The sequence below is a fragment of the Rhinopithecus bieti genome, unplaced genomic scaffold, assembly GCF_001698545.2.
Source record: "Rhinopithecus bieti isolate Rb0 unplaced genomic scaffold, ASM169854v2 scaffold_35615, whole genome shotgun sequence".
In the NCBI taxonomy this organism is placed as follows: domain Eukaryota; kingdom Metazoa; phylum Chordata; class Mammalia; order Primates; family Cercopithecidae; genus Rhinopithecus; species Rhinopithecus bieti.
This window is the reverse complement of record NW_016815179.1, coordinates 833,852-847,094: the sequence shown is the minus strand read 5'-3', so window position 1 is coordinate 847,094 and position 13,243 is coordinate 833,852. Positions and strand designations below refer to the sequence as shown.

Genomic DNA, 13,243 nt, shown 5'->3' with positions numbered 1-13,243 from the left:
AGATATATTTTATTTCAACAGCTTATGGTGTACAAGTGGTTTTTGGTTCCATGATGAATTGTATAGAAGTGAAGTCTGGGATTTTAGTGTATCCATACCTACATAGTATACACTGTACCTAATATGTAGTTATTTTGTCCCTCACCCTGAGAATTGAATTTTTACAACCATGCAATATATAACTGTTCTTAGCCCATGTCCAGGAGAAAATAAGTCCCAGTTCATGAACAGAGAGAGGTGCCTTAATAACATTTAAATCATTGCTGAAATGGTGCACCTATTATCTTTATTTTCTAATTTTTTCCCCAGACACCACAGTGACTATTATCTTTGTTTTATGAAATGATGTTTCTAGTGAACAGAGGGCCTTCAGTTGTTATTTTTTAAGAACCTAACTATTTAAGCACATTGTTCCTAAGAAAATAAATATGCAGGAAAAAATATTATCATTACCCTTAGAAGGATTCTTATTTCTTGTTCAATGGCAGATTGGGTTTCTGGACTTAGTTTCCCTGTATCACTGTAGGTCATAACTCCAAGCTAAAACCAAAAGGAAGAAAGCAATTTAACAGAAAACTCCCAAACACCAATAAATTTAAAAGAGAAAGTACTAGCCTATATATAAGGAAACAAATATAAGGAGGAACAAGAAAGAAGTACAATATAAAATTGCATTTGAGGCAGGGCACGGTGGCTCACACCTGTAATCCTAGGACTTTGGGAGGCCGAGGCAGGTGGATCACCTGAGGTTAGCAGTCGGAGACCAGCTTGGAAACATGGCGAAACCCCATTTCTTCTAAAAACACAAAAAATAGCTGGGCATGGTGGCACGTGTCTGTAATCACAGCTACTCAGGAGGCTGAGGCAGGAGAACTGGTTGAACCCAGGGGTCGGTGGTTGCAGTAAACTGAGATTACACCACTGTACTCCAGCCTAGGTAACAGAGCGAGACTCCGTCTCCAAAAAATAAAAAATAAAAACTGCATTTGAGGGCAAAAAAATTTCCACATTCTTCTGAAAGTATAAAGAGTAACGTTTAGCCAGGCGTGGTGGCAGGTGACTGTAATCCCAACTACTTGGGAGGCAGAGGCAGGAGAATCGCTTGTACCTGGGAGACGGTGGCTGCAGTGAGCTGACATCACGCCACTGCACTCCAGCCTGGGCAACAGAGCAAGACTCCGTCTCAAAAACAAACAAATAAAAAAACACTAATATCAAAATAGTACAAGTATGAGCAAGAGAGAACATTTTAAATCTTTTATTTTTTTGGAGACAGGGTCTTGGTCTGTCACCCAGGGTAGAGTGCGGTGGCACAACCAGGACTCACTGTAGCCTAGACCTCCTAGGTTCAGGGAATCCTCCCACCTCAGACTCCCAAGTAGGTGGGACTACAGGCACACACCACCACACCTGGCTAATTTTTGTATTTTTTTAGAGATGGGATTGTGCCATGTTGCCCAGGCTGGTCCAGAACTCACTCCTAGGCTCAAGCAATCCAGTCTCTTCAGCCTCCCAAAAGTGCTGGGATTATAGGTGTGAGCCACACTGCCCAGCCTAAAATAATTTTAAGCCTGGTTCTCAGTACTCTTGAAAAACCTTAGCAGCTACTTCAAATATAGAAATCCGTAATTCAGAGTATGGTAGTGCTTCAAGGAACAATAAGATGAAAATATGAAATATATGGAAACAGTAAAGTAACCAAACTCAGAAAGTAGGCTCTTTTATGCCACATGGAAAAGCTAAGGAATTCACCTTGCTTTACCACTTAGTTAACTCATGAAGTAATAGTTACTATCTAGGCAGCTCATTCTGAGCAGCTAAGAGAAGGCTCCATTTTCTTTATTCAGAGAATAACAATGTTCAGAATAAGCAGCCTCAAATCCATTTGGAGTGAGACAGAGCAAAAGTGAGTATTACCAATTTATACATCAGAACCATCTCTCAAATCAACACTTGACACATAATTTGATACATGAAAAGGATTAAAATAATTCTATTACCTTTTCACTCATTCCAAATTTGGTAACCATCCGCTTTGCTATTTTAGTGGCATTATCAAAATCACTGGAAGCACCTAAAATAAAAACATACAATTTTAAAAAATATCTTTAAGACCACATACAATTTGAACTAAAGCCATTCTTTAAAGCTAACCTGTTGTAATATGGTCAGTTCCAAATATAAGCTCCTCTGCCACTCTTCCTCCCATACTAACATCCATTTGTGCAAGCAGCTGGGCTCTAGTTTCATTCCATCTGTCATTCTCAGGTAACAGGGACACCTAGACGATTAAAAACCAAACAGATAAAAAGTAAAAAAAGAGGCCAGGCGTGGAGGCTCACGCCTGAATCCCAGCACTTTGGGAGGCTGAGGCAGGTGGATCACCTGAGGTTGAGAGTTCGAGACCAGCCTGACCAACATGGAGAAACCCGTCTCTACTGAAAACACAAAATTAGCTGGGCATGGTGGCGCATGCCTGTAATCCCAACTACTCGGGAGGCTGAGGCAGGAGAGTTGCTTGAAGCTGGGAGATGGAGGTTGCGGTGAGCTGAGATCACGCCATTGCACTGCAGCCTGGGCAACAAGAGTGAAACTCCATCTCAAAAATAAAATAAAATAATAAATAAATAAATAAAATAAAATAAAATGTAAGGAAAGAATTCAGATACAGGCTGGGTGCAGTGGCTCATACCTGTAGTCTCAGCACTTTGGGAGGCTGAGGTGGGAGCATCACTTGAGTCTAGGAGTTTGAGACTAGCCTGGGCAACATAGCGAGACCCCATCAATATAAAATAAAATGAAAATTTTAAAAAAAGAAATTGAGATACAGTTCTGATAGTTACATTAAAAACCAGAATTTCAGCACCATAAGACTGGGCAAAATAAAAAAATACAAACCAGAATTATCATTTAGCTCTCTTATGCCATGCTGAAAGCTGGTCATCAGGGGACTGATGAAAAACCAGCAATTAGAGAATAAAAAATCCTTTATAAAGCAACAATAGGTGGATAATGCTGCAATAGGACTGTTTTCTCCCCAGGTGCACAGAAATTTTTAAAATGTCTACAATTTTGAAAGATCTGATAAACTTGTACTAAATGAGAAAATCTTAGAAAACTACTGGATCAGTTACTGCAAAACATAATGTTTTCCCTTTTGGGACAGCACAGTAATTAGATATTTAAGAATTAGGCAGGCCATGGTGGTTCATGCCTGTAATCCCAGCACTTTGGGAGGCTGAGGCGGCTGGATCACCTGAGGTCAGGAGTTTAAGACCAGCCTGGCCAACATGGTGAAACCCCATCTCTACTAAAAACACAAAAATTAGCTGGGCATGGTGGTGGGCGCCTGTAATCCCAGCTACTTGGGAGGCTGAGGCGAGAGAATCATTTGAACCCGGAAGGCAGAGGTTGCAGTGAGCTGAGACTGGGCCATTGTATTCCAGCCTGGGTGACAGGGCGAGATGCTACAAAAAACTTACATGTCCAAGTGTTGGTCCCCGGGGCATGATTGTAGCTTTGTTGATAGGCATTGCATCTTTTGTGTAATATGCAATAATGGCATGACCAGATTCATGATATGCTGTGATGGTTTTGTTTTTGTTATCAATTTCCACACTTCTTCTTTCAGGCCCTAAGATAAAAATTTAATTGAGTAAATACGCCACTAGAAAGGTATATTTAAATCAACAAAACACATTCTTGTCTGCAAATCAAATACACTCCACCCTTCCTATCAGCAGATTCTGCATCCATAGATTCAACCAAATAAGGATTAAAAGTATTAAAGAGGAACAATAAAAAAAAACAAATGAAAAATACAGTATAACAACTATTTACAGAGCATTTCCATTGTATTAGTAATCTAGAGATGATTTCAAGTATACAGGAGAATTATGTAGGTTATACACAAATAGTATACCATTTTATAAAAGACACTTGAGCATCCTTGAATTTTGGTGTCCACATGGTACCTGGAACCAATCCCCACCCCCTCCGTGGATACTGAGGCGTGAATGTATCTGATACTGGATTAATATTAAAAAACAAAAAACTCATTCTCCTTAAAGTCATTCTTGTCATAGCGCACTCCAACCATAAACTCTTAGCCTCAAGTAAGCCACCCACCTCAGCTTCCCAAAGTGCTGGGATTACAGGCATGTGCCACTGTGCCTAGCTTTAGTAATTTTTTAGCAATAGCATTTTTTAAAATTTTTAAACAGGGTCTGTAACCCAGGCTGGAGTGCAGTGGCATAATCACGGCTCACTGTAGCTTTAACTTCTTGGACTTTTTAGCAATCCTCCCACCTCAGACTCCCGAGTAGATGGGACCACAGGCGCATGCTACCCCGCCCAGCTAATTTTTAAAATTTTTGGTAGAGATGGAGTCTCGCTATGTTGCCCAGCTGATCTTGAACTCCAACGATTCTGGGCTCATGCGGTCCTCCTGCCTCAGCCTCCCAAAGTGCTGGGATTACAGGTGTGAGCCGCCATGCCCAGTCTACAGAGTAAAAGTTTTTTAAAATGGGCAGAATTCATTCCATAACACATACAAACTTTAACAATTTATCTGCAAACCAAAACTGTCAAAACTATCATTTAATTCTTACATCAAAAGGGAAAACTTATTTCTATTTCTATAAAATAAACTTCCAATTTAACAAGAATATCGTAACTAAGGTGCTTTTAAGTCAATCCAAGATTTAAAATCGAAAGTAAGCACAGAATAAAGTTAACTATCCTTTTTAGCAGCAATGTCTGACAGGAGGAAATGTATATGTGCCTCATCTCCCCACCAACAGTTGAACTATACAATTATATAAGCCACTAGAATATATTTGTTTTATAAAAGGCCAAATTGTGGTGTTGTCAAGTATATATTTTCATGTTCCCATCACTTTTTTAAACTTTCCAGTCAGAAAAAAAGGTTTTCTAAGAAAGAGACAAAACTAATAAATGTGGTACACTATAAAATCAATTCTATATCACTGACAAAAGTATTGTCAAGAAAATGTTACTGTTTAATGGCATTTGACTGTTAAATTGGTAATTTTGTAAAATCATTTATTACAAATCTTGAAAACCCAGACACTGAAGTTTTAGAATAAGATTAGATTCAACATAGCCATGGCTTTAGCTGTCTGAATAGGGTATTTGCCCCAAATGAATTATCTAACACAATGGAAAGTAAAGACAGAAAAAAAAAAACAAAGGAAACCTACCCATTAGAATTTTGTCTTTGGAAAACTCCAGCTCCTTCATGGTAACCATTTCTTTTCCATCAACAGCTGCTTTTAATGCAGCCTGGTTCACAAGATTCTCCAACTCTGCTCCAGAAAAGCCAACAGTACCTCGAGCTATAATTTCTGGATCAACGGCTAATGTAAAAGGAGAACACAACATTAAAAGTCAAAAACAGGTAAAAGAAAACTCTTCACACAGAACTCACATTCGGGCTGGGTGTGATGGCTCACGCCTTTAATCCCAGCACTTTGGGAGGCTGAGGCAGGCAGATCGCTGGAGGTCAGGAGTTCGAGACCAGCCAGGCCAACATGGTGAAACCCCATCTCTACTAAAAATACAAAAATTAGCTGGGCATGGTGGCACGTGCCTGTAATCCCAACTACTCAGGAGGCTGAGGCAGGAGAATCACTTGAACCCGGGAGGTGGAGGTTGCAGTGAGCCAAGATTGTGACACTGCACTCCAGCCTGGGCAAAAAGGGCGAAACTCTGTCTCAAAATAAACAAACAAACAAACAAACAAAAACTACATTCCGAGGGAAAAGAAAATAGCTAGCTATTCTGAGCCATAAAACTGTCAAAGACACTTTTTTCTTTGAATTTCATCTGGAAACTTTGGACATAACAGTTGCCCTTATTATAGGAAACACATATAATTTAATGAATTGATACAGCTATCTCTGAAACTACTGCAGCTTTAATAATTTCATTTATTACTCAAGTGGGTAATAAATTTCCATGTGTTTTGTTTTTAATTTGCTTTCTTCTCTTTTGGCCCCATATTGACTATATCATGAGTTACTATTTCTGCAGCTTTTTCTATTATTTTGCATTTTACATTCATCTTAAAAAATGTATGTGTATATATATATCCTCAAATATCTGTCTGAATACTCTAAAAAAACCTTTCTTTAGAATCAGGGTTCAAAACAATATAATCTCCTGGATATACACTAAGGAATGGACTTTTAAGTGAACATAGTAACGGAAAAAAAAAAGACAAAAATGAATTGGTCTTTTAATATTAATACATTTATCACGAAAAGACCACAAACAGGGTGAGTGGTATATTACCACTTTACATAAATGACAAATGTTTCTTTTGATAGAATTAGACTTACATTGATCAAACTTTATTTTATTGAGATACCATTTCAAAATTTCTGTTCGACCTTTTACATCTGGCCTTGGAACTGTAACTTGCATGTCAAAACGACCAGGACGTATTAAGGCACTACAGGAAGAATGCAAAAGGAAAATATAAATTAATAAACAATTTAAGCTCAAAGTCAGCAGGTGTGACACCCTAATGACATGACTGGGAAGCCAATGGCAGCCAGAACGCAGATGGAATTTTGTACATAAATATTCAGATAGTTCCTTTTAAAACATGGCTCAAGTAACAGTGTCAATGACCAGAGGGTAGAACAAAGGTTCATTCAGATACATGTGTGTACCTAGGTAGCCTACCCCTCAGAAACAAAAGCATGCAAGTAACTCAGTCCAGGAACAAATAATTCTACAATAAACTATTATTGTGGATAAGAACCACACATCCATCTCAACTGCTAAGCACAGAATGTATGTTAGACTAGAGTCTTAGGCAGTGACAAACTACTGATCAAATGAAAATATGAATAACTTCTACAATACAATTTTTTTCATAGTAACTTTAAACCTAGTTATACTACTACAATGAATTTATTTTAAAAATCCTTTCTACATTAAACTTTTGTGACATCTAACAAATCAATTTTAAGTATTATTGAGATGTAATTCACATAACAGAATTTAAAGTGGATACCTCAGTGAATTTTAATATATTCAGAATTGTACAACCATCACCACAATCTAATTTTAGAATATTCCCATCCCCGGCAAAGAAATCCCATATCCAATGACAGCCATCTCCTATTCTCTCTAACCTCTGGTAACTGCTAACCCAATTTGTCTCTGTGAATTTGCTTATTCTGGGTATTGCATATAAATGGAATCATACAATGTGATCTTTTGCAATTGACTTCTTTTAGCATAATTTTGTAGCAGGTAATAGTACTTCACAAAAATCTTCTTTTAATACTTACTTATCTAACGCCTCTGGGAAGTTTGTGGCTCCTATTATAATAACTCCTTCATTGGGTTTAAAACTATATAGGAAAAAAAAAAGTTATCTTTTCACTAACATTGAAGCACAGCACACATGTAGAAATGCTCTACACAAAACTGGTTTGTTTTCCTTTTTTGAGACTAGGACTCGCTTTGTGGCCTAGGCTGGAACACACCAGTATGATCATAGCTCACTGCTGCCTCAACCACCTGGGTTGAAGTGAACCTTCTGCCTCAACCTCTCAAGTAGCTGGAATGACAGGTGCATGTCACATACCTAATTTATCTATTTTTATTTATTTTTAAATTTTTTCTACCCAATTTCTAGGTACAAGCCACTATTTTATTTTATTTTATTTTATTTTTATTTTTGAGACAGAGTCTCACTGTCACCCAGGCTGGAGTGCAATGGCGCTCACTGCAACCTCCATCTCCCAGGTTCAAGCAATTCTCATGTCTCAGCCTCCTGAGTAGCCAGGATTACAAGCGGCTGCCACCATGTCCAGCTAATTTTTATATTTTTAGTAGAGATGGGGTTTCACCATGTTGGCCAGGTTGGTCTTGAACTCCTGACCTCAAGTGATCCACCTGCCTCAGCCTCCCAAGTGCTAGGATTATAGGCTTGAGTCACCGTGCCCAGTGACTATTTTTATTTTTAGTAGAGATAGGGTCTTGCTATATTGACTAGGCTGGTTTTGAACTCCTGGCCTCAAGCAATCCTCCCACCTTGGCTTCCAAAGTCCTGGGATTAAAGGCGTGAGCCACCGTGCCCGGCTTCATTAATTAAATAACAGTCAAGAAAAGAGACTGATAATAAACCACTAGTCATCTGTGACTACATACCTTCACAATTGTCTGGTCTATGTAGGAAAAGATAATCTGATATAAAAAGCTTAGGTACCTGGTTAATTTTTGAAGAAATTCAAGTATACCAATTCAAGTTATTCACTCCTGGGTTTCAAAATGTCTTATATATTATCTTTAAGATACTTCTTTCAAAGCAACATCACTTCTTGCTTTTTATATTATGAACATTGATGTAAGCTTTAAAGCTGCCACATTCAAAGCTAGTCATAAACTGTGTAGAAATGAGTGTATTTCTTTTTTTTTTTGTCTTTTTTTTTTTTTTTTTCCTTTTTGTGGAGAACGGGGTCTCGCTGTATTACCCAGGCAGGTCTCGAACTCCTGGGCTCAAGCTATCCTCCCGCCTCTGCCTCCCTGAGAGCTGGGATTACAGGCGTGAGCCACCGTGCCCGGCATGAGTGTATTTCTTCAAATAGACTACTAGTCTCAGCATGAATCATTGTTTTTCTGTCATAAGTATAATAATAAATGAAAAATAATATAAATACCATCAATTAAATAAGATGAGTTGACATTCAAATATCCAATTAGTAATGAAAACAATATACTGACAGAAAAAGCTTTTCTTGCGTTCTTGCATGAGGGACTACTCTGTTTCCTACACATATCACATTTTTTGTATCTCTAGATATGAAATGCCTTATGGAAATAATTTGCATAAGATCAATTCTACATATATCAAATGCTGGGAGGCATCACCATAATTCTAAGACAAAAGAAGATTCAATTACCCATCCATTTCAGCAAGAAGTTGATTTATGGTCTGCCTTGAATATGGATGCATTGGAGATTCAATTCTCTTCCCACCAACAGAATCTAATTCATCAATAAATATAACACAAGGAGCATTTGCTTTTGCTTCCCCTAAGGAAACAAAAAACATTCAAATAAGCTGAAAGAAGTCAATACTTTTGAACAAAACGAGATAAATATTAAAATCCTATAAAACCGTCAAAAGCCAACAAAAAATATTCATTGGAAGAAAATACACAAAAGGAGGTCATTTTTTACTGATTTAAGAATAGTAGCTTCAGGGGAAAAAACTATACCAAAGAAAATGATATAAAATAAAAACAGTTGAGCATTCATTGTTCCTAGCTATACAAATATCATATACAATCAGGTTTGAAGCTAATTACTTCTTAATTCCATACTATAAAACTGATGAATAAAATGAAAAAAAAAAAAAAAAAATTTGGTAGCCTTCAACCTCATCCTTGCACTTCTACTAGCTAATTCATACAGTAAAAGTTACCCAAACCAAGATCCCCCAATGGCTATTTTAGCTATCAAAACTAATTAGCATGCAAAGCTGGAGGCCCGAAAAAATAGAAATTAAAAAAAGGAAGAAAAAAAGTAATTAGCAAAGAAGGGTAAGATACACACTTCCCTTAACAAAATTTAGCACTGTATGAAAGATACATCAAAACGTACTAAAAAGATTTCTGATACGGCTGGCTCCCACACCCACAAACATCTCATCAAATTCGGATCCAGAAGCATAATAAAAAGGAACGTCAGCTTCTCCTGCCACAGCTCGGGCAAGAAGTGTCTTTCCAGTCCCTGGGGGTCCAACTAAAAGAATTCCTAAAAGAAAATGAAAACAAGAATAATTCAAAGTATTTTTTAAAAATCCCTCGATATGAACCTATAAAACAAATAATTATTCATTTATATAATTTTCAGGCTGAGGTCACACCAAAAACCAGTATTTTGAAACACAGCAAACTGTACTTGTCTCTGCTAATGGTTCACTTCAGAATCTTGTCCAAAATTAATGTTCCTGTATCATATAAATATTACACATCAACAACAGACATGACAGAGAGAATCTTGAGGTAAAAAAATATAAACCCATTTATGAGTAAAAAAGATTAAAATTCATGTAGAAATAGATTAAAAGACTAAACAACCAAATGTAATTAATGAATCTTGATTTGATGCTTTTTCATAAAGAACAAAATATTCTAGAGACATTTGGTGAAAATGTTAAAACAACATTGGAGAGTACATGATATTAAGGAAATAGTGTTAATTTTCTTTGGTGGGATAAGGTTATTATGTTTATTTAGGACACTGTCCTTATTCTTAGATGATGTACAACAAAGTCTTTAGATGTCAAATAGGTGATGTTTACAGTTTTCTTTCAAATGTTCAGGAGGAAAAATACATACACAGAAAGCAAATATCACAGAATGTTAATTGTTGAGTCTAAGTGGATAGGATATGGATGTTAATTGTACTGTTCTTTCAAGGTTTTCCATATGTTTGAAAATTTTCATAATATCAAAGATTTTCACGTTAGAAAACAGAATTGCCTGATTTCTGTTTTATAAATATACATATTACATTTAAAAGCAACAAAACTTCTTTACATACATGTTTGCTGCATTTTAACATAAAATTTTAAAGAAAGCTCAAGCTCAAAATAGCTTTAAGACTATCCTAGTATTGTCATGTTTTAGTTATACTTAATTGGTATAAATCATATTAATTTCTGTGGATTATATCTTGGTATCTGAAGATTTTTCTACAAATTTATACTACTCAAATTTTCTATAAATTTAAAATACTCCTTGTGATTAGAAAGAGGAAGAGGGTAACTATTAATACTTCTATGGTTTTAAACATTCACTCTGTGATGTGATTAGCACTGATTTAATAAATGTACCCTAAATTAGCAAAGGTTACTTCAAGTAATTTCATACACTGCTGTATTCTCAGTAGAGATAGGTGACAGTATAAAAACAAGCATTAAAAAGGAGTGTCATCCTTTAACTCAGCAATTCCATTTCTAGAAATTTATTCTAAGGAAATAATTAAGCATGTAGGCAAAGCCTTGAATTAAGATGAACCACAGTACTATTCTTAATAGCAAAAAACTGGAAACCATACAAAAATTCAATATAAATGGTTAAACTGTGATACAACCATAAATTAGAAGGATACTATGAAGTCATTAAAAGTCATGTTAACCACGAGAAAACATCAGACAAAGCTAAACTGAGAACATTCTATAAATAATTAGGCAAGTATTCTTTACAACTGTAAAAATCATGAAAGATCCTCTTCTCCCCACTCCCTCACAAAAAGGCTAAGGAATTGTTTCATTAAAAAAAAAACCAAAATAAAATAAAAGCCTAAATGTTATCTGTGATCCTGGTTTGGGTCCTGAACTGGGGAAGAGGGTATCCTACAAAGGATACTATTGGAACAAATGCTGAAATTTGAACATAGACTCTAAATTTGATAATGGTTTCGTATGTATGTTAAATGTCCTTTTTTTTTTTTTTTGGAAACAGAGTCTCGCTTTATCACCCAGACTGGGGGGGAGGGGGCACAATCTTGGCTCACTGCAACCTCCACCTCCTAGGTTCAAGCGATTCTCCTGCCTCAGCCTCCCGAGCAGGTGGGATTACAGGCGCCTGCCACCAAGCCCGGCTAATTTTTTTTTTTTTTTGTATTTTTAGTAGAGACAGGGTTTCACACCATGTTGGCCAGGCTGGCTGGAACTCCAAGGCCTCTGCTTCAAGACCAGACTGGTCTCGAACTCCTGACCTCAAGTAATCCACCCGCCTCTACCTCCTAAAATGCTGGGATTAAAGGCGTGAGCCACCACACCCAGCTAATGTCCTAATTTTAATATAATTCTGGAGTTATGTAGAAGAATATCCTTATTCTTAGAAAATACACTCTTAGAGGTGATTATGTTTATAATTTACTCTCAAATAATTAAAATTTATTTATGAATAATTTTATATTTATATATATGTAAAGAGACAAAATGAATGATTTTTTAAATGGAGCTAGGTTGAGTGGGCTGGCTTATGCCTGCAGTCCTAGTACTTTAGGAGGCCAAAGTGAGTGGATCACTTGAGCCCAGGAGTTCAAGAGCAGCCTGGGCAACATGGCCTCATCTCTACAAAAAATACAAAAATTAGTTGGCATGGTAGTGTGTGCCTGTGGTCTCAGCTACTTGGGAGTGCTGCCTGAACATGGGAGGTTGTGGATACAGTAAGCCATGATTGCATCACTGCAGTCAAGCCTGGGTCTAAAAAAAGGAAGTTAAATATTAAAAATTTGTGAGTCTAAGTTAAGGATATGAGGAGCATTCTATGTACTATTCTTATAACTTTACTTAAAATTTGAAAGTATATAAAAATTTGCAGTTACCAAAAAAAGGCTGTGGAATTGTATGTTCAGAATGAACATCTATTTTGTAAAACAGCAATTAAGACTTAAACTTTAATCAGTTAACATTAAATAAGTAATACAGGTTTTTTTGTTTGTTTTGTTTTTTCATCAAATCATGGTAAAAAAAGATTATCTTACCTTTTGGAAGTTTACCTCCAAGAATAGTAAATTTTTGTGGGTTTTTCAAGAATTCAACAACTTCCTGTAATTCTTGTTTAGCTTCCTCCACCTAAAGTGACACAATTTTCCAAATAACTTTAGATAATGGACACATTTGGTGAGATTAGCCCTTTTGAAAATCATAAATTTAATTTGGATATGGAATTAACCTGGCCTTCTTTGTTTCAGTGAAAGAAGCACACAAAAATGGCCCCTTATAAAATACACAAAGGGTTTTCCCCTGACCATTATTTCCAGTTATGCAAAGTCTCCTTACTATCCCCAAAATATCATTCTGAATTTTCATTTTCTCAGTGAGAAAACAAAAGTCAAATACATTGGGCATGGTTAAAAATAAACTACCTAATGAGGAGCAGACTTAAACATGAAACATATCTTCATACCAAAGGGCATTCCAAAAATGTACAATTAATGTCATGATTCACTTATTATTTCAAGAAAAAGTCCCAGTCATATTTCCAGGAAATATTATACTTATTAAAGAGCAAAGTTATGTTTTTTTGTTAGATTTGGAATGGTCTTTGAAAGTTATTCTGATTAAACTATTAATTAAAAATGCACTAATGTTGCCGGGCGTGGTGGCTCACGACTGTAATCCCAGCACTTCGGGAGGCTGAGGTGGGTAGATCACGTTGTCAGGAGTTCAAGACCAGCCTGG

General features: G+C 36.5%; 1 protein-coding gene across 1 annotated transcript in view; it reads right to left on the bottom strand.

Annotated features, from left to right (window-relative positions):
- Positions 1–13,243, bottom strand: part of YME1L1 (YME1 like 1 ATPase) — a 53,663-nt gene that overhangs the window by 7,381 nt on the left and 33,039 nt on the right. Inside the window, exons 10-18 of the mRNA XM_017853011.1 lie at positions 9,646–9,798; positions 8,943–9,075; positions 7,326–7,388; positions 6,363–6,475; positions 5,223–5,378; positions 3,483–3,634; positions 2,155–2,281; positions 2,001–2,074; positions 454–540 (exon numbers count right to left, since the gene is read on the bottom strand). Of these exons, the coding sequence (XP_017708500.1) occupies positions 454–540; positions 2,001–2,074; positions 2,155–2,281; positions 3,483–3,634; positions 5,223–5,378; positions 6,363–6,475; positions 7,326–7,388; positions 8,943–9,075; positions 9,646–9,798 (1,058 nt within the window). The remainder of the gene's footprint in view (positions 1–453; positions 541–2,000; positions 2,075–2,154; positions 2,282–3,482; positions 3,635–5,222; positions 5,379–6,362; positions 6,476–7,325; positions 7,389–8,942; positions 9,076–9,645; positions 9,799–13,243) is intronic.